Source organism: Thalassophryne amazonica, chromosome 10 (assembly GCF_902500255.1).
Source record: "Thalassophryne amazonica chromosome 10, fThaAma1.1, whole genome shotgun sequence".
Classification (NCBI taxonomy): domain Eukaryota; kingdom Metazoa; phylum Chordata; class Actinopteri; order Batrachoidiformes; family Batrachoididae; genus Thalassophryne; species Thalassophryne amazonica.
Window position 1 is genome coordinate 36,333,060 of NC_047112.1, and position 21,806 is coordinate 36,354,865.

Genomic DNA, 21,806 nt, shown 5'->3' on the forward strand with positions numbered 1-21,806 from the left:
GTGTGGTGGATGAGGCACTGTGCTGCATCAGCACATGATCCCAATCCAATCCTCACCTGACAGTTTAATGAAACCTGTTGTAAAGATACAATTTATTCAGTTTTAGGTGAAGTCAACCAAACCAGATCTGGGGTTCTCACCATCACGAGATTTCCTTCAGGAAAGAGACCCCAAATACAGTTTACAGTAAGATTTTTATCGACATCCACTGACATCATTCATGATAAAGAAGTGGTCCTCCCATGTGTGTGCTTACGTACATAATCACAAAAATGCCATGTCATGTTTAGGCCATGTGGATAACTGGGTCAAACTTGAAAGACTTTAAAAACAGGGCTTTGGGTTGGCGAAACCACTGCCTGCTGTGATGTCTTTTCACATGATAACAAGATAGTGTAGCGTAGGTGGGGAGGTGATGGGTTCTAGTGGTTAAAGCGTTGGGCTTGAGACCAGAGGATCCTCTGTTCAATTCCCAGCCTGACTGTAAAATCACAAAGGGCCCTTGGGCAAGGTCCTTAATCCCCTAGTTGCTCCCGGTGTGTAGTATTGACTACCTTGTATGGCAGCACCCTCACATCGGGGTGAATGTGAGGCATTATGGTAAAGCGCTTTGAGCATCTGATGCAGACAGAAAAGCGCTATATAAATGCAGTCCATTTATTTTACAAGATGTACTTGCCAGTGCAAATTTGCTGACCGTCATCGCTTCTAACCTCACATAACCCACAGCGGAAATGCAACAATGTATTAACATGGGTTTAGCGCATTTGGAAACAATAATATTATATAACATACAGATTTGTAAGTTATATATTAACACTACAGTATTCAAGAAGTCAGGTATCGCTTTCTTTAACACTGTGTGATAGGTTATTTTTGGCATTTTGTGTTCAGATTCTATCCTGCTTTTTTGTTTGTTTGTTTTGTTTGTGCATGTACAATTAACCAAAAATCTGCCTCCAAAATATGGAACTTTCCCAAGGCCTCCCTGTTGAACAGGGGCTGGTACAGAGAGACGGATTGTTTGACAGCATCCCGGTTGGTCTCCACCACAGATGTCATTCATTATAACCAATCACACAGTGATCCGGCATTCCGAGCGTTGCTGATTGGCTGAGCTTTGACAGGGGCGGGTGCATTCCGTCAGTTCGGCACACAGCAGCAGAGTATTCTGCTGCCAGCAGCTGATGGGACAGGAGGAGACCTACCTGGACCTCGGCCGTCCTCCACAGGTAGTCCAGCAGTTTAAGGTGGATTTAACTAAATGTATGTTCCGGATTTTCCTCACCATAAGACTGATACTTTTTATTCTTATTATTATTATTATGGTATGCCTACATGGTGGTCACAGGCTGATCTTGCACATTTATGCTCCTTGCAGTGCACCTGTTGATGAAGAGGCGGTTGAGTGATGAATATGAAGAGCCTGAAAGCAAAGTTTAAGAAGAATGAGGTAAGAACTGTCAGTTTCGGGGCAGGAGATGCTGTGACATCAGGTTTATTTTGAGATATTGCCAGTTGTATTTTTTTTTAAATGCAATATTGCAGTTTTCACATGCTCGACATGACGCAGCACTTAGATGTGTCCCAGGGTTTGCACTCCAGGTTTCAGTGTCACAGCAGCAGCAGCAGCAGCAGGAGAGCAGAGCGTCGTCTCCACGCTGTTACTATAACTAGACAGCTCAGGTAGCCTTCAATTATTCACACACATGCGCACACTCAGTTCCTGCTTCCCTGCTGTCATCTCTGTGCGACTGTTTGCCCTAGTCTCATTTAATTTCAATTTATTTTCATTTATATAGCGCCCGATCACAGCAAAGTTGCCTCAAAGTGCTTCACACAAGTAAGGTCTAACCTTAATAACCCCTAGAGTAAACACACAGGTGACAATGGTAAGGAAAAACTCCCTCTGAGGAAGAAACCTCAAGCAGACCAGATATTTAGTGCTGTAACACTTTTCAATTGTAAAACTTGTTTGTAAAATCTTTCAGTGTCTCCCTTCTAGTGTAGTGGATAACTGAAAGAATCTTTCAAATGGTGATGCAAGCACCAAATTTGGCACAAATACACCTTAGACATTGCCCTTTTGAAAAGGCAGGGTGTCCACTTGAATTTTCAATAGGCAGCCAGGTAGGGGTCAAAATTACAAGATGCTGCAATCATATTGAAAACTATATCACATTATTTATCTGATCACAGAGATTCCAAAAAGGTATAGTCTGTACTATCTGTGACTGAATGTTCTGGAGTTATGGGGTAAAAACAGCAAGAATGGTGACAAAGGTCAATTTCAGTTTGTACAGGGGTCAAAAGTTAAAAAGTTGCTCTAATTTTGGAAAAAAAACACAAAAACACAAATTATTGGCTGAGTTAATACGGTTTCAAAAAGGAATAGTTTGCATCATGTGTCATGCTTAGTTATTGTTACAGGGTAACATATAATCCAATGGACGCCGACATTAGACCAGGCACTCGACACAATTAAAACTATTTATTAATCCTATTAGGTCAACCAATAATTTGCACCACTTTTTACCAAAATTGGAGCAACTTAAACTTTTGTCACCTGTATAAACTGAAATGGACCTTTCTCCCCTTTTTAGCATTTTTTTTTTTTTTGCCTCATAACTCAATAGAATTCAGTCATAGATATAGTCATAGTCCCAACTATACCTTTTTTAAATCTTTATGATCATACAAATAATATGGAATACCTTTCAGTATGATTGAAATATTTTAAAATTTTGAACCCTGTGTAATTCTTCAATTCACCCCTATGATGCTTTGGCACAGGTTTTATGCCGTATGTCCTGTTGGGAAAGTGTCAGTACACGGACCCACAACAGGGGGCGCAAATGAACGGACAATGGAGAAAGTCAAATAATAAGGCTTTACTGTTGTGAACGTGCACAACGAATACAACCAATCACGAAATGGACAACAGTCAATTCACAAAAGTGTCGTGTGGGCAGGCTCGAAGATAGGAGACGCCTCTCCAAGGTAAGACCCGAACCACACGGCTTCCTTCGCCACAGGACCCCGGAAATACTAGAGCCGCCAAGTCCCGAACTCCCAGGTGGCCACTGCCTCCGCGTGTCGGACCTGGTACTGCTGGCGAGGAACAAAGAACAGTTAGATGGGGGCGCGTTTGCACCCAAGACTCCGAACAGCAGGGAAGTTACCTCCACCTCTCGTTGGAACAGTAATCCACAAGCTATACACTAATCCAAAAGGATACACTCCGTCAGCTTTGATACGTTACCTCGTAGGTAGAAACGATATCTCGGCAATGAGGTGGAGGTTCCGTCCTGCTGATATACCCCACAGATGATTGCCGTCAGCTGTCTCAGGTGATGGGTGACAGCTGTCACCGTAGCTGCTCACGTGAGGCGGCGGCGCCCTCTGGTGCCTGGAGCCCGCACTCCAGGCAGGGCGCCCTCTGGTGGTGGTGGGCCAGCAGTACCTCCTCTTCAGCGGCCCACACAACAGGACCCCCCCTCAACGGGCGCCTCCTGGCGCCCGACCGGGCTTGTCCAGGTGGCGACGGTAGAAGTCGGCCAGGAGGGCCGGGTCCAGGATGAAGCTCTTCTTCACCCAGGAGCGTTCTTCGGGACCGTACCCCTCCCAGTCCACCAGATATTGAAAGCCCCGGCCCATCCGTCGGACGTCCAACAACCGGCGCACTGTCCAAGCCGGCTCGCCATCGATGATCCGGGCAGGAGGTGGTGCCGGACCAGGTGTACAGAGGGGCGAGGTGTGATGGGGCTTGAGCTTTGACACATGAAATACTGGATGGATCCGCAGTGAGGCTGGAAGCCGAAGCCTCACTGCGGCGGGATTGATGACCTTGAGAATTTTAAACGGTCCTATGTATCTGTCCTGCAGTTTTGGGGAGGCCACCTTTAGCGGGATGTCCTTCGTGGACAACCACACTTCCTGCCCGGGGCGATACGTAGGGGCCGGGGTCCGCCGCCGGTCTGCATGGGTCTTTGCCCTCATCCGGGCCTTCAACAAAGCAGAACGGGCGGCACGCCACACCCGATAGCACTTCCGCAGGTGGGCCTGGACCGAGGGCACACTGACCTCTCCCTCAACCACCGGGAACAATGGGGGCTGATACCCCAAACACACCTCAAAGGGGGAGAGGCCGGTGGCTGATGACACTTGACTGTTGTGGGCGTACTCGATCCAGGCCAGATGAGTACTCCAGGCCGCCGGGTGCGCGGCTGTCACACAACGCAGTGTTTGCTCCATTTCTTGATTGGCCCGCTCTGCTTGCCCGTTGGTCTGGGGGTGATACCCGGACAAGAGACTGACCGTGGCCCCCAGTTCCCGGCAAAAGCTCCTCCAGACATGCGAGGAGAACTGGGGACCGCGATCGGAGACGATGTCTGATGGTATCCCATGCAGGCGGACGACATGGTGGACCAGGAGGTCCGCTGTCTCCTGGGCCGTTGGGAGCTTCGGGAGGGCCACGAAGTGGGCCGCCTTGGAGAATCGGTCCACTATAGTGAGGATCACGGTGTTTCCCTGGGACGGCGGGAGGCCCGTGACAAAATCCAGGCCGATGTGGGACCAGGGGCGATGAGGCACGGGCAGCGGCTGTAGCAGTCCCGGAGCCTTGCGATGGTCGGCCTTGCCCCTGGCGCAGGTGGTACAGGCCTGGACATAGTCCCGGACGTCGGCCTCCAGGGACGCCCACCAGAAGCGCTGCCGGACAACTGCCACGGTTCTTCACACCCCTGGATGACAGGAGAGCTTAGAGCCGTGACAGAAGTCCAGGACTGCAGCTCTTGCCTCTGGTGGGACGTAAAGTCTGTTCTTTGGTCCAGTCCCGGGGTCCGGGCTTCGTGCCAGGGCCTCCCGGACGATTCTCTCTACGTCCCAGGTGAGGGTGGCCACGATAGTGGACTCCGGGATGATAGGTTCTGGTGGATCCGACAACTCCGCTTTGACCTCGTCTTCGTGTACCCGGGACAAGGCATCCGATTTCTGGTTCTTGGTCCCGGGCCGGTAGGTGATGCGGAAGTCAAAACGGCCGAAGAACAGTGACCAGCGGGCTTGCCTGGGATTCAGCCGCTTGGCGGTCCTGATATACTCCAGGTTCCGGTGGTCAGTGAAAACCGTGAATGGCACGGACGTCCCCTCCAACAGGTGTCTCCACTCTTCAAGAGCCTCTTTCACCGCAAGGAGTTCTCGGTTGCCGACGTCATAGTTCCGTTCAGCCGGGGTCAACCTGCGGGAAAAATAGGCACACGGATGAAGGACCTTATCGGTCTTCCCACTCTGGGACAGCACAGCTCCTATCCCTGAGTCCGAGGCGTCCACTTCAACCACTAACTGGCGACTAGGATCGGGCTGCACCAGAACGGGTGCAGACGAGAAGCGCCGTTTCAACTCCTTGAACGCGGCCTCGCAACGATCCGACCAGGTGAAGGGGACTTTTGGTGAGGTCAGGGCTGTCAGGGGGCTAACAACCTGACTGTAGCCTTTAATGAACCTCCTGTAGAAATTCGCAAAGCCGAGGAACTATTGCAGCTGCCTACGGCTTGTGGGTTGGGGCCAGTCTCTCACCGCAGCAACCTTGGCCGGATCAGGTGCGACGGAGTTGGGGGAGATGATGAACCCCAGGAAGGACAAAGAGGTGCGGTGAAACTCACACTTCTCGCCCTTAACAAACAGCCGGTTCTCCAATAACCGCTGCAGGACCTGACGTACATGCCGGACATGAGTCTCAGGATCCGGAGAAAAGATGAGTATATCGTCTAGATATACGAAGACGAACCGGTGCAGGAAGTCCCGCAATACGTCGTTAACCAAGGCTTGGAACGTCGCGGGGGCGTTTGTGAGGCCGAACGGCATGACCAGGTACTCAAAGTGACCTAAGGGGGTGTTGAATGCCGTCTTCCACTCGTCTCCCTTCCGGATCCGCACCAGATGATACGCGTTTCTAAGATCAAGCTTGGTAAAAATCTTGGCTCCATGCAGGGGCGTGAACACCGAATCCAACAGGGGTAACGGGTATCGGTTGCGAACAGTGATTTCGTTCAGCCCCCTATAATCGATGCATGGACGAAGTCCGCCATCTTTTTTACCCACGAAAAAGAAACCTGTGCCCATCGGGGAGGTGGAATTTCGGATCAACCCGGCAGCTAACGAGTCCCGGATGTAGGTCTCCATTGATTCGCGCTCAGGCCGTGAGAGGTTGTACAGTCTACTGGACGGGAACCCACTCGATGGCACAATCGTACGGACGGTGGGGGGGGGAGTGTGAGCGCCAGATCCTTGCTGAACACGTCGACAAGGTCGTGGTACTCCACCGGCACCGTCCCCAGATTGGGCGGGACTCTGACCTCCTCCTTAGCTTGGGAGCCGGGAGGAACCGAGGAACCTAGACACACCCGATGGCAGGTCTCGCTCCACTGAACCACTACCCCGGACGGCCAATCAATCCGGGGATTGTGCTTCAACATCCAGGGAAAGCCTAAAACCACACGGGAAGTGGCCTGAGTCACAAAAAACTCGATCACCTCCCGGTGGTTTCCTGACACCACCAGCGTTACAGGTGGTGTCTTATGTGTGATCGGAGGGAGCAGGGAGCCATCTAGCACTCGAACCTGCACAGGCGAGGTAAGCGCCACCAGAGGGAGCCCTATCTCCCTGGCCCATCTGCAGTCCAACAGATTCCCCTCAGAGCCCGTGTCCACCAGTGCTGGGGCCTTCAGGGTTAAATCCTCATACAGGATCGTGACTGGGAGTCATGTAGCAATGTGGGTGTGTCCCACGTGAATGTCTCGGCCCACCCCTAGCCCAGTCTCTAGGGGCGGGCGTTGGTGTTGTAACCGCTCGGGGCAGTCTCTCACATGGTGCTCTAGTGCACCACAAACAAAACAAGCTCCATGGGCCCGTCTCCTCTGTGCAGCTGGTGCCCTAAATGTTGCCCTACTCGTGTCCATAGCTTCGTCAGTAGGGGGAGCTGTGGCCCCACGGAGCGCAGGGGCCGTGGAGCGTGGGGAAGGCGGAGCGCGGTCGGAACCGGAAGGGAGAGGGACGGCGCGTGCCCGGCCACGCCCTTCGTCTCGTTCCCGCCGACGTTCTTCTAACCGGTTGTCCAACCGTATGACAAGATCGATAAGCCCGTCTAAATCCCGCGGTTCGTCCTTAGCCACCAGGTGCTCCTTGAGAACCAAAGACAGTCCGTTTACAAAGGCGGCGCGGAGGGCAGCGTTATTCCAGCCGGATCTCACAGCCGCGATGCGGAAGTCGACTGCATAAACAGCTGCGCTCCGGCGCCCCTGTCTCATTGACAGTAGCACGGTTGAAGCGGTCTCGCCCCTATTAGGGTGATCGAACACGGTTCTGAGCCCCCTCACAAACCCATCGTATGTCAGAAGGAGCCGTGAATTCTGCTCCCAGAGCGCTGTAGCCCAAGCGCGTGCCTCACCGCGAAGCAGGTTTATGACATAAGCTACTTTACTAGCATCGGTCGCGTACATAACGGGACGCTGTGCGAAGACGAGCGAACACTGCATCAGAAAATCCGCGCACGTCTCCACACAGCCTCCGTACGGCTCTGGAGGGCTTATGTATGCTTCCGGGGAAGGAGGGAGAGGTCGTTGAACAACCAGTGGAACGTCAACGTTACGCACAGGATCTACGGGAGGGAGAGAAGCAGAAGGCAGCGGCGCCCGGAAATCCAACCGAGTCGTGAAAGCGGTGAGGATCCGCTGCAACTCACCAATTACCCCTCCCGCGGACGCCTGCGCGTCCTGTTCTTCCATTGGCCGTTCAACAGCCGGTTGACGCCCCTCGGGATCCATGACGTTGGCCGAGATATCCTGTTGGGAAAGTGTCAGTACACAGACCCACAACAGGGGGCGCAAATGAACGGACAATGGAGAAAGTCAAATAACAAGGCTTTACTGTTGTGAACGTGCACAACGAATACAACCAATCACGAAATGGACAACAGTCAATTCACAAAAGTGTCGTGTGGGCAGGCTCGAAGATAGGAGACACCTCTCCAAGGTAAGACCCGAACCACACGGCTTCCTCCGCCACAGGACCCCGGAAATACTGGAGCCGCCAAGTCCCGAACTCCCAGGTGGCCACTGCCTCCGCGTGTCGGACCTGGTACTGCTGGCGAGGAACAAAGAACAGTTAGATGGGGGCGCGTTTGCACCCAAGACTCCGAACAGCAGGGAAGTTACCTCCACCTCTCGTTGGAACAGTAATCCACAAGCTATACACTAATCCAAAAGGATACACTCCGTCAGCTTTGATACGTTACCTCGTAGGTAGAAACGATATCTCGGCAATGAGGTGGAGGTGCCGTCCTGCTGATATACCCCACAGATGATTGCCGTCAGCTGTCTCAGGTGATGGGTGACAGCTGTCACCGTAGCTGCTCACGTGAGGCGGCGGCGCCCTCTGGTGCCTGGAGCCCACACTCCAGGCAGGGCGCCCTCTGGTGGTGGTGGGCCAGCAGTACCTCCTCTTCAGCGGCCCACACAACATGTCCTTCCTGATGCAACACTGCATTACATGAACAGACATTTTTCACAGTATATATATATATATATATATATATATATATATATATATATATATATATATATATATATATATATATATATATCGTGTTGCCACAGATTTTAATTACCTCTGCCAAAGAGGTTATGTTTTCAGTCGCGTTTGTTTGTCTGTCTGTTTGTCAGCAGGATAACTGAAAACCTTTTGAACGGATTTTGATGAAATTTTGTGGAGTGGTTGGAAATGACAAGAGGAACAAGTGATTAAATTTTAGTGGTGATCCGGATCACGATCCGGATCCCGATGCTAATGCATTAGCATGTCTTTGGCATTTTCAATGTTAAAAGTTAGCATTAAGCAGTTGCAGCTGTCATCACGTTCGGGTGCATTTGTTTTCAAATTGTAATATTTCTTAAATTTATTTTTGTTTATATATTAATAATCTAATGATTATTATATACAATTTTAGAGAAAGAGACAAAAAGAAATAGATCACTGTGCCAAGGAGGGAATCTCTTTAGGGTCAGTGACCCTATGGCCTTGTTTAGAGAAGTGTTTCATAAATGTTAAAAAATTCATATATTTGCAGTTTAGTTGAATAATAAATTGAATTTTGTCTCTTATTTGTTTTTGTCTATAAGCACATGCAATATCAATATCAGTGCTCAGATGACAATAGCTTCTGGGAAAGGTGCAAGTTGCAATAAACTGTGATGCCAAGCGCTAAGGATACATGCTATCCAGTCACAGCAGATGAAACTTTTTTTTACTACTGAGCAAACGTCATTGTTAGACTTTTTTAGGTTCAGTGATTCCACGGCGTGTAGATGTTATGGCGTCAGTGACCCCATAGCCTTGGCGGAGGTTTGCACTCTCTGAGTGCTTCTAGTTGCAAGATAAATTTGGGTTAGGGTTATACACAGATGCTGTGCATAAGATGCTTATACACTGATGCTGTATATAAGAAAGGTCAGAGCTGACTGTATTTCCTTGGGAGGCTCACATGCCTGCAGAAATATGTTGCAGATGTTTTTCACTCAGTGGTCTCCAGCATCATCTTCTACATTGTAGTGTGCTGAGGCAGCAGGCTGAAGGCAGCTGGCAAAAACAGACTCAACAAGCTCATCAGGAGAGCTGGCTCTGTCCTGGGGGTTGAGCTGGAGTCTGTGGTGGAGGTGTCAGAGAGGAGGATGCTGAGGAAACTGCTCAGCATCAGGGACAACACCTGCTTGCCACACTGACATCCTGTCAGAGCGCCTTCAGCCATAGACTGAGACCATGAGTTACATCACACAACACCACAGGAGGTTGTTCCTACCTGTGGCAATCAGACTGTATAATTCCTCCCCCTTCTGGAAGATGAATACATAAGGAACAGAGTTATTCAGTTACTCAGAGTTATGTGCAATATTATTGAACATCTTGTGCAAATGCCTTCCAGTCATTTCATATAAATTTGCTTTACTTACTATTTAAAAAAACAACAACAACAAAAACATTGTTCTCTGTTTTCTGTTTCAGTTCTCTGGCAAAATCATTTCCTTTGGGATAAATTAAGTTATCTTACGAGGTCTGTCCATAAAGTATAGGTCCTTTTATTTTTTCAAAAACTATATGGATTTCATTCATATGTTTTTATGTCAGACATGCTTGAACCCTCGTGCGCATGCGTGAGTTTTTCCACGCCTGTCGGTGACGTCATTCGCCTGTGAGCACTCCTTGTGGGAGGAGTCGTCCAGCCCCTCGTCGGAATTCCTTTGTCTGAGAAGTTGCTGAGAGACTGGCGCTTTGTTTGATCAAAATTTTTTCTAAACCTGTGAGACACATCGAAGTGGACACGGTTCGAAAAATTAAGCTGGTTTTCGGTGAAAATTTTAACGGCTGATGAGAGATTTTGAGGTGATACTGTCGCTTTAAGGACTTCCCACGGTGCGAGACGTCGTGCAGCACTCTCAGGCGCCGTCGTCAGCCTGTTTCAAGCTGAAAACCTCCACATTTCAGGCTCTATTGATCCAGGACGTCGTGAGAGAACAGAGAAGTTTCAGAAGAAGTCGGTTTCAGCATTTTATCCGGATATTCCACTGTTAAAGGAGATTTTTTTAATGAAAGACGTGTGGACGGGTCCGCGCGTCGGGACGCAGCCGGCGCGGTGCGGCGGCACAGGAAAAACACCTCTGTGTTGATAACCATTTGTAAAATCCAGGCGGCTTTTGATGGCTTTCAGTGGAGTGAGTATATGAGAAATTGTTTAACAGCTTGTTCCAACTTGTCCTTAAGGCTTCCAACAGAGGTGTTTTTCCTGTGGCGGAGCATCGCGGCGGCTGCGAGCTGACGCTGCAATCCGTCCGCACGTCTTTCATTAAAAAAATCTCCTTTAACAGTGGAATATCCGGATAAAATGCTGAAACCAACTTCTTCTGAAACTTCTCTGTTCTCTCACGACGTCCTGGATCAATAGAGCCTGAAATGTGGAGGTTTTCAGCTTGAAACAGGCTGACGACGGCGCCTGAGAGCGCTGCGCGACGTCTCGCACCGTGGGAAGTCCTTAAAGTGACAGTATCACCTCAAAATCTCTCATCAGCCGTTAAAATTTTCACCGAAAACCAGCTTAATTTTTCGAACCGTGTCCACTTCGATGTGTCTCACAGGTTTAGAAAAAATTTTGATCAAACAAAGCGCCAGTCTCTCAGCAACTTCTCAGACAAAGGAATTCCAACGAGGGGCTGGATGACTCCTCCCACAAGGAGTGCTCACAGGCGAATGACGTCACCGACAGATGTGGAAAAACTCACGCATGCGCACGAGGGTTCAAGCATGTCTGACGTAAAAACATATGAATGAAATCCATATAGTTTTTGAAAAAATAAAAAGGACCGTTACTTTATTGACAGCCCTCGTATAAATGCACACAAAACAGGAACAAACAGTTTGATTGCTTAACTTCTGGCATATTCCACTGGTTGACTGAGTTGAGTCATTCAAATAAAAATTGCTTGGCAATCAAAACAACTGTTATTTGCAGGCCTTGTATCATTCCCAAAATTGTTACATTATTATTTTGTAAGGTTTTACCTTTTTCAAGGACAGATACAGTTTATATAAGTTGCACATTTGTGCTTCTCTCCCGATTCCATAGGATAAAGTGGATTAAATAGTAAATGAACTGCATTTATATAGCCCTTTTTACTTTGAGTCAGACACTCAGAGCACTTTACAGTGATGCATCACATTCACCCATTCACACTCCTATATCATCATGATGCCATACAAGGTGTGTAAGTGTGCACTTGGAGCAATTGGGGGATTAAGGACCTTGCCCAAGGGCCCTTAGTAATTTTGTGGTCTGACAGGGATTTAAACTGAGGATCTACTGGCCGCAAGATTGCCACTTTAAACACTTGACCATCAACTCCCCAGTTAGGGTCTATGACTTACCCTGTGTGGGATGCTAGTCCATCACAGGTTCCTTTCATAACCAAGGCTAGTACACGTTTACAACTAAGTGGCCTTTGAGAATGCAGATTAAGTGGAAGTAGGAATCAAACCCAGCTCTTCGCATTGGTATCCCAACTTCATCCCGCTGAGCTACCTGCTCTACAGATACAGGACATTGGCACATACAAAAGGCACAGAATGTTTTTGTTCAGTAAGTTTGACCAAAGCCTGTTTCCAGTATTAACCTGCAGTCTTTTGACTTCTAAGCCACTAATTTCAGCAGCCCGCTCACTCTACGATGTGGACTTGAGGCTGATCCCCTTTGAACGAGGCTAGAAAGGTTCTATCAGCTATTAAAGCCTATCAGACTCAAATAAAGAAATTTAGCCTGTACAGTATGTGCACGTGGTCTTGCTGTCTGTAACGTAAGTGTGCATCATCATCGTCACCGCTCTTCCCTGAAATTGAGGGTCTAGGCAGAGAGTAGCACAGAACTCCTGGCTTCGTTTTTTTTTTTTTTGCTGAGTCTTCACGTCAGGCAGGCTGCGCTCTGTAACTGCAGAGAAACAGATCCGTGCCTGTGCCAGGAGTGTGCAGGGCCTGGAACCAACTAATGAAGAGGAGGCGGGAACACAGACAGTTTTAGGTTAGCGACAAAAAGGAGGGCACGGACGAGAAAACGAGGAGGTGGCAATTGTCTCTGCTATAGCTGCCGGGACAGGATGATGCCGGAGGGCTGCACAGGGAGGTGTGATGGTTTCTCTTTTGCAGTTCATGGGAATGACGATGTCGTGTTTAATGAGAGGAATTTGTGATGTTGAGTGTAGAATAAATCTTTGCTGTGATATCTTTGGCTCCTGTGGGGTTTAACTTTGGCTTGTCTCCGTTTTGTGCACCAGCTGATGTCAGTGTGACTGAGCGGGCATGACCATGCACGCTGGGTACCGTGTGCGTTTAGCACTTTGTAGTTGAGTGCGTGATGCCCTGCTTGTGGTATGGATCCTTAGCAGCCTGTTTTTAGCCTGATGAAGCGGTTCTGTCCTTGTTTCAGCCTGCTGCCACTGCCAGTAGGTGCCTTGTCTCTTTAATCAAGTATAACAGAAACATTTTGTATTCAATTTGTTTCTTTTTTGAAAAATACGGCCATTCCTCTAATTCGCTAATATATTTTGTTGTACTGAAACTGACATTTATTGCTTGTATTCTAAATGTCTTGACTTCTGTTGTGGGTTTGTGTGGTATCGTTTTCCACCGGGGCAGCTCAGGGTGCTGACCTGGTCTCCGGTTTGATCCCCCTTAGAGTCAGGACTGGAACAAGAGTGACGAAAGACTCCTGCAGGCTGTGGAGCAGAACGAAGCCGATAAAGTCTCTGCCCTCATCGTCAAAAAGGGTATCTGTCCCACCAAACTGGATGCTGAGGGAAAGTCAGCGTAAGTGAACTATCTCAGACTTAATTGGAATTTTAAAAATAATTGTATTCGCTTACAAATTTACATCAGGTCTATGTTTTCTAATTCTTTTTGATGTTTTTTACAAAAAAATAATGTTATTTCAACTTTTCATAATGCAAAGCCTATATGCTCTGGTGAAGCAGCATATGACAGACAAATAGAAAGGAATTTATTTTAAATTCTAGTTTCATTATAGATTGTGTTTATTGTATGTTTTATCACATGCTTTAAAATCCTTTTGTGGTTGTTGTTGTTATATAGAATGTGCTTGAATTTGGCCAGTAGGGGAAACCGGGGCACAGTGAATCAGTAGCTATATCTTCAAAACTACATATACTTGTATATGTTGGCAGCAGCTATGCCATATTTTTATACATAAAGACATCCCCCTTATAAATTAGTGTTTTGTTTTTGGATACATTAAGAGTAAATCTAAGTGGCAAATGAAGTCATTGTTTTCCTATCAAAAGTAAATTTTGTGGATGTCAGTGTCTTTGTATTTATTTCTCACAACAGAGGAAAGGTGGCCCAAAAACTATTAGTTAGAAGACTACCCCGTCCAACTGATGAGCATGTGTTATGTCTTCTCCAGACTATCAGCTATTTGATAACATGACTCGTGTGTCACACGCACCCTGGGCACAGTGAATCGGGGCACAGTGAATCAGTCTAGAAAGTGATTTACTAAGCCCCATTATCAAGTGAATGACAAATATTACTTGTTGAAGCTTATACATTTATTTTTTCCATTAATTATTTTTATAATTTGTGTATATAAGCAACTGCTTTCATGTTTGAACAGAAATTATGACAGTTGTATTTATAATAGTTTCTAAAGGACTTATGTCACTATATAAGACACTCACACATTACATAGCTAGTTTGCTGGATTATAGTTTGTATATGCATCAGCATATCTTTAATAATTTTGAAGAAATCTGTATAATCATGTGTTTTGTCATTATATTCTAAGTTGATTGACTGTGGCCAGTGAATTAGTGTCCGGGGCACAGTGAATCAAAAATTCTAAAATTGATTCTAAACACCTGTAAATTACACTTGGGGAGATATAAATAACACAGCCTTATAAACAATAACTTAGCTGTATTAAATCCACAATAGAATGACCTAAACCTATGCATAATGTGTTTATGCTGCCACAAAACATTTCTGATCCATTGTGCCCCAGGTTCCCCTACTCACTGGTACCCAGTACCTGCACTTCTAATTTTTGGCTACAGGGACACCCTTACTCTCTCTTTAATACCGCCACCTACTGGTATGCAACCAACATATTTAACTCTCAATGTAAAAGAACGACATAATGCAAGAAAACAGTCAAAGCTGCTATGAGTGTTTATTTTATTATCCAAAATCGTCTCTAATTTAATTTCTGAAAATTGTGCAGTACATGTGCAAAATGTGTTGAAAATGACTGCAGAGGTGTTATCAGGTTACAAAGTCAGCATTTTCTGTTTTAGAGGTGTTTATTTCTTGCTAGTGTGACCGCAGGACCTTTGTGTCCGGGACGGCGGTGGGATTGAACCCAGATGGCTCACACTAAAGACCATTCCTCTACCAGGTCAGCCAAAAGGGAATTCCCTGTTTGCCAAGCTAGCGGGAACGTCTTTTCAATCAGGACCCAGGAACTTCATCCCGCTACATATCTCCCCACCATTTTTGACTTGGTCCCAAAGTCACAGGTGCATTTAAGCATGTTCTGTGACTACCCACATCCTGTTCGTGACGCCAGATTGTGACCGCAGGACCTTTGTGTCCGGGACGGCGGTGGGATCGAACCCGAATGGCTCGCACTAAAGACCATTCCTCTACCACGTCAGCCAAAAGGAAATTCCCTGTTAGCCAAGCTAGCGGGAACGTCTTTTCAATCAGGACCCGGGACCTTCATCCCGCTACACTAGCTTTTACATAATATATGACACAGGATATATTTACACACAAACAAAATAGAGTTTTGCAGCTATCTACCAGCCTGTGATGTCACCATGCTAATGTTCGTGAGATATCTTCTAAATAAGCAGAGGTGTTATTGGGTTCCAAAAACACAATTTTCAGTTTTTGAAATGCTTATTTCTTGCTACCTTTTAAACATGCATATAAAAACACAAAATTAAGTGGTTTTGGAAAGACCAGCCACTGACATCACGGTGCAACTCTACTCTAATTGGCTGTCACCCCCGACACTTAGAAACAAAAACTGAATGGACTGAAACAGAATGTGACTTTTTAACCTCTTAAAATAAGTCAAGGTTAGCCATCTTTGAACTTGCCCAAGGTCTGTGTCCCAAGAATGTTCCCTGTAAATCTGAACCCTCTGGCAGTAATAGGACTGGAACTATGCTGAGCACAGACAGACAGACAAATGGCCGGACGGAAGGACAGACGGACGGACGGACAGACAGATGGACAAACATACGGAAGGCCTCAGGTAACAACAGCCAAAGGAACTTACTATAGCTTGCATAAGTTGTGATGTTTTCTATTGGCAGGCTTCACGTCTGTGCATCGCGAGGTCGGCCGGACTGTCTAGAGATTATCATCTCACACGGAGCGGACCTCAGTGTTACTGATGGCTCTGGTATGAATTTTAAAAACAAACCATTAGACTTCATATTCTGTTAATCATACCAACTTGTTCTTCACCTCTGCGTTTCTTCTGTGTGTGCTTGTGTGTACGGACTGCAGGTCTTACAGCTCTTCACATTGCTGCTAAAAATGGCCAATCAGAGTGTTTAAAGAGACTCTTACAGGTAAAATATGTAAAAAAAAATATATATAGGTTAACCCTTACCTTATTGGGAATATGAAGCATGTGGCAAACTGGATTTTTTTTAAATGTTCGACTCCATCGGTTTTTGATTTTCTGTAACAGGAGCGATTAGCTGTAGATTGCACAGACAACATTGGCAGAACACCAATGCATCATGCAGGTAAGAGTTCAGTTCCACAAATATATAACAAATTATTTAATGGGACACACTAACACTGAAGCTTTAACATAACACAAAGGGGCTGAAACATTCATACACACTTCACAGTAACTGCGGTGCTTTTTTGTGTACGTCTCAACAACCAAGAAGCCTAGATTGATGATTAGATTTTGGAGTAGTTTGGAAATAGGCAAAACATAAATAAAATAAAATAAACTTTTTTTGCATATCTCAACAACAAAGAAGCCAAGATGGATCAAACTCAGTAGGAATACTACTTGGATAGATATCGACTGTAGAGGCGATTAGATTTTGAAGTACTTTGATCAAAGTTCAAGGTCAAGGAAAACGTGGTCCAAAAAATTTTTTTTTATATCTCATCAAGCAAGAAGCCTAGATGGATGATCTAAAGTCAATATTTATCAATATTTAATATTTATCAGCAACATATTTGTGATTGATTGGTATGAATTAGGCAGCACTGAGGCTTGGTGGTTAGCACTGTTGCCTCGCAGTGAGAAGGTCATGTGTTCGATTCCTCCCTGTGGCCTTTCTGTGTGGAGTTTGCATGTTCTCCCCCTGTTTGAATGGGTTCCCTCCGGGTGCTCCGGCTTCCATGAAGACATGCAGGTTAAGTGAATTAGAAAGTTGTCCATAAGTGTGCATGCGGTTGTGAATGTGTTTGTTTGTCTATATGTGGCCCTACAACAGACTGTCATCCTGTCCAGGGTGTACCCTGCTTCACCCCTATGACTGCTGGGATAGGCTCCACCCTCCCTGTAACCACGATGTTGGATAAGTGGTTGAAGATGAGTGTGTGTGTGACTGGTATGAGTTTCTTCAAAGTAGAGTAATCCAGAAGTCATATATAGTCAGTAAAACGCCATGACAGACAGATGTATATTTAATTGTAGTACGTTGATATTGTGATATGTAGAAAGTGCTGTGTAGGCATGATGCCTTTCATTCTGATTATTTCTTGCAGCAGTCAGTGGGTGCTTGTCATGCACAGAGACTCTGTGGGACTTTAAAGCAAACCTGGATGTCCAGGATGGTGTAAGTCATTCGGTTTCACTGAGAATTTTAGGGTGACATACTGGTTTTCTGTTAGTTTGCACAAATGAATAATCAGTAATATCCAGACTGTGCACAACCATTAGGAAGAGCTGTGTTAATGTGGTGGTTGAGTGACTGTCTGCATCTCTATCTTAGGATGGAGCCAGCCCGCTGATCCTAGCAGCCCAGATGAGTAGAGCAGAGCTGTGTGTCTTTCTGTTGGGTCGAGGTGCCAATGCAAATATACAGGACAACAACGGGCGGTAGATCATTATATCTTATTCTGCATTTGTGTCACTTTCCAGATTCAAGCTTTGTCATGTAACATGTGCAAAGACATGCTGTTGAATTCCAGAAATATTATATTATGAAATGTTTATAGGCAACATTAATAAGAAACAGGTAGCAAGGACCAGATCTCGATACACAGCTTTAAGAAATACACATATTGGGTCGCAAATATGAGGAAAAGGGAAATCCACCAAGTCTGTGGTTCATGACAATGGTCTCTCAGAAATGACAATCTTATTTTTAAAAAGTATATATATAGATATATTTGTTAAATTATTTAAATCGTGCACAAGTTTAAGAGCGTCTTAATTTCCGCTGTCCATGGTGCTGATAGGTTGCCGAACACATAATCATAAATTTACTTAATTAACAGGAAATAAATGGGTTGAGTTCTTCTAAAAACTGTTGAAGTCTAAGGTTCTAAAAATATTTTGGTCTCGCACATCATTCCAGTTCATTATAGAAACTTTGCATAATTTATTACCACCCTTGAAAAATGTCAGCTACCTATTTTAGGTAACACTTGAAGGAATCGTCATAATAGCGACATAACACTGTCATAACTGTCACATGACACAGTCGTGAACGTGTCATAAACCTTATGTCAATGCCATAAATGTTTATGACTGCTGTCATTAAGTGTCGGTTTTTGTAATGACAAGTTATTTTTTTGGGTTGTCTTGAATATGACAACTTGATATTAATCAAAGCAACATAACCAGAACTTGTCTTTGGCCGTTTTGGTCTTCAGTTGTATACCAACTTGTCAACTTGTCATTCCAAAAACTGAATGACACTCAATGACAGTAGTCATAAACATTTATGACACTGACATAATGTTTTTGACATATTCATGACTGTGTCATGTAACAACTATGACAGTGCCATGTCACTATTATGACGGTACCTTCAAGTAAAGTGTTACCCTATTTTATAAATACTACCCAATCTAGAGCCCGTGGATCCCCACGGGCAACACACTAGTTGTCATGTAACTGTGTTTAAGAAACTTTCAGTCATGTTTTGCATGGTTACAACCAATGCAACTTATGAGTTACAACTCATGCAACTCATGAGTTGCATGAGTTGCTGTGTTTACCTCTTAATGTTTGATTTCTCATGTGGAATCCTGTTCTAGGTCTGCCTTGATGGTGGCCTGTGAAAATGACAGTGTGGACACAGTGGTGGCTCTGTTAAGAGGCGGGGCAAACACACAGCTAGCTGATGCCCTTGGACACAGTGCCACTGATTACAGTGTTACCACGGGTAACCGACGTATTATACAGCTGTTGCAGGATGGAGCACCTCCTGGTAAGAAGCTTGGAGATGTTTCTCAATTAGAGATATGAGTCCAGTGATGGTCACACCCTCAGGAAGGCATGATACAGTTTGCATATAGTAGCAAGAAGTATTCTGCCACATTACACTCTCACTATTCTTGACTTGTGCCTTATCACGATGATCTGTCTTCTTCTTCTTCTCCTTTCAGCTGCTCCGGTTAGGGGTCACCACAGCAGATCAATCGTTTACATCTCACCCTGTCCTGTGTATCTTCTAATGTCACACCAGCCACCTGCATGTCCTCCCTCACCACATCCATAAATCTCCTCTTTGGCCTCCCTCTTCTCCTCCTGCCTTGTGGCTCCATCCTCAGCATCCTTCTCCCTATATACCCTGGATTCCTCCTCTGCACATGTCCAAACCATCTCAGTTTCACCTCTCACTTTGTCTCCAAACCTTTCCACGTGAGCTGTCCCTCTGATATGTTCATTCTGAATCCTGTCCATCCTCATCACTCCCAAACATTTTCAGCTCAGCCTCTTGTCTTTTTGTTAGTGCAACTTTCTCAAAGCCATACAGGTCTCACTACTGTCTCAATTTTGAGCCTCATGACAAAGGCTGTAAATACTTATGTACATGTGATTTCTTAGTTGTTGTTTTTTTTAATAAATTTGCAAAAATTTCAAAAAAAAAAAATTTCGTGGGGTATTGTGTGCAGAATTTTGAGGGAAAAAATGAATTTCATCTATTTCGGAATGTGGCTGTAACATAAAATGTGAAAAAAGTGAAGCGCTGTGAATACTTTCCAGATGCACCGTACATCCCTGAGAATGACAAATGAAAGATAGGGCCCCTTGTTTTACTTTATAATCATGAGCAGTTTCAGCATTCCTGGTTATGCTTGAGTGTAGTCACAGTGAAATTCCATATGACACATTGCGATTTTTAAACAATATAAATCACAAATTTGAGCATGTAGTCTTTTTTAACCCAAGCAGCTGCCAGACATGAAGCCTGCGTCTGACATCAACATCACACAGACCGTCAGAAACAATGCAATGTTTCAGTTTACGGCTGCACGGCGCTGGGTCCTTCGGTTTCCCTGCTCCCACAAGAAATGACTGTAATAGAAGGAAGTGAATCAGAAGGACAGCTGGGAATGATTTGAACATGGGGTTTAAGAAAGATTTCTGCTGCTTTTATCTCCAAAGACACTGTTGGCAGATGAAAAACAGATGTGTGGCAGCTTTGCAAAAGAAGATGAATGAAAGTCTCTGGTGTGAATGTGTGTGCATGTAACGCCTGGCCCCATTCGATTTTATTGTAGTGATGTCAAACTGGCATCATGGGGGCCAGATGAGGAACACAGGGTGCCTTATTATTTAATATCAAATATGGCCCTAGTGATATTGTTGTTTCTGCTCTATGTTTTCACCTTTTTGAACATCGTTCTATGAAAGAAATCAGAAGAAACAAACAAATACGATGTATATTTGTGGTGTTGTTTATTTTTGTCAACATTTGTAGGTAGGGAATTTTCACCAGTTCGTCTCCAGGATGGAACTCAATAAATTAAAAGTTACATATGCAGGCAAAGCGCTGCTATTTAACTCCACTGAGCTCTCCGTTCTGTTTAAATGAAATTACCGCTGTTCAGATGGGGAGAAAATTAGTTTTATGCCTTGTTTAGAGAAAGCTAAAAAATAACACTGATTCTTGGAAAGCTTTTTGCTGCATTATTCATTAGAAAGCACTCAACTGTTAAGTCTTAGGGTCTAATTTACTAAGATCCCAGATAACGAGTGCTAAATTGCGTGGGTAATCCAAACTATTGTACATTGGGGTGGGGAGAGTTTTGTGAGTGATTTACGAATAAGTTGATACTTGGTGGTAATGTGACAGACAGCAGTGTATAAATGAGGATTTTGCGTGTGTTAATGGCTGTAAGTGCAAAGTGAAATTAAATCAGGGACTTGCAAGTTGTGCTTCATTTTGCACAAAGTCTGCCGCATAACTGAGCATGTTTACGTGCTGGCAGTTTAAGAAAACCAACAACTTTTCCTGTTTCAGATGTTCAATTATTCTTCCATCCACATTATTTAAACAAACTGGTGAATAAATGCACACAGATAGCTGTGCACATGGAGAACAGCGGTTCCTGCCTTCCACCAGCAGAATGCAACATAATTTTTTGTTTACCATTTAACAAAACCTTGAATTTCTCAGCCCTTCATGTCCACCCTAACCTTAGAGTATCACTGATTGTGTACTTTTCTGAAATATGGGTAGAATATGCCCTACAAAATCAGAAACACTCAGAGTAAGCCACTTCTTGTTGACACTGAACAGGGATAAATGTCATGACAAGTATCTGGTAGTACACAAAGGGTCCCTGTGGAGGTAAACATGAGCACATTTACCTCACTAAATGTAAATAAACTTTTTGTTAATGACCAATTATACAGTTAGCTGCTTACCTTATTCTCCTAGCTGATTTGGAGAAGATCCGATGTCGCCGACCGAATGGTCCCCCATAAAAATCAGTTCCCCCTGCCTTCACTGCGCATACGTCATTTCAGCAGCAATTCACCTATTATCACCTTGTTTCTGCTTAAAACTGCACTCCAGTCATCATCTATCTCAGCAACAGATATCTGAAGCTTTTGTACAACAATCATTTCTACATAAATTCAGCATTATTTCATCATAAAAGACAGGGAACCGATCAGAGCGCCACAGCAGCACATCTGAGTCTGACTCTCTGAGTCTGACTCTCTACACCCAAAGTGATCAAAGGAAATAATATGA

The 21,806-nt window shown here is 45.3% G+C and overlaps 1 protein-coding gene across 1 annotated transcript in view; it reads left to right on the forward strand.

Annotated features, from left to right (window-relative positions):
- The first annotated feature begins 1,156 nt into the window (after positions 1–1,156).
- ankrd24 (ankyrin repeat domain 24) overlaps positions 1,157–21,806 on the forward strand; it is a 50,905-nt gene continuing 30,255 nt past the window's right edge. The window contains exons 1-9 of the mRNA XM_034179797.1: positions 1,157–1,232; positions 1,382–1,453; positions 13,268–13,398; positions 15,930–16,018; positions 16,126–16,190; positions 16,313–16,370; positions 17,356–17,426; positions 17,583–17,689; positions 18,856–19,028. Coding sequence (XP_034035688.1) covers positions 1,412–1,453; positions 13,268–13,398; positions 15,930–16,018; positions 16,126–16,190; positions 16,313–16,370; positions 17,356–17,426; positions 17,583–17,689; positions 18,856–19,028 — 736 coding nt within the window. The 5' untranslated portion in view covers positions 1,157–1,232; positions 1,382–1,411. The remainder of the gene's footprint in view (positions 1,233–1,381; positions 1,454–13,267; positions 13,399–15,929; positions 16,019–16,125; positions 16,191–16,312; positions 16,371–17,355; positions 17,427–17,582; positions 17,690–18,855; positions 19,029–21,806) is intronic.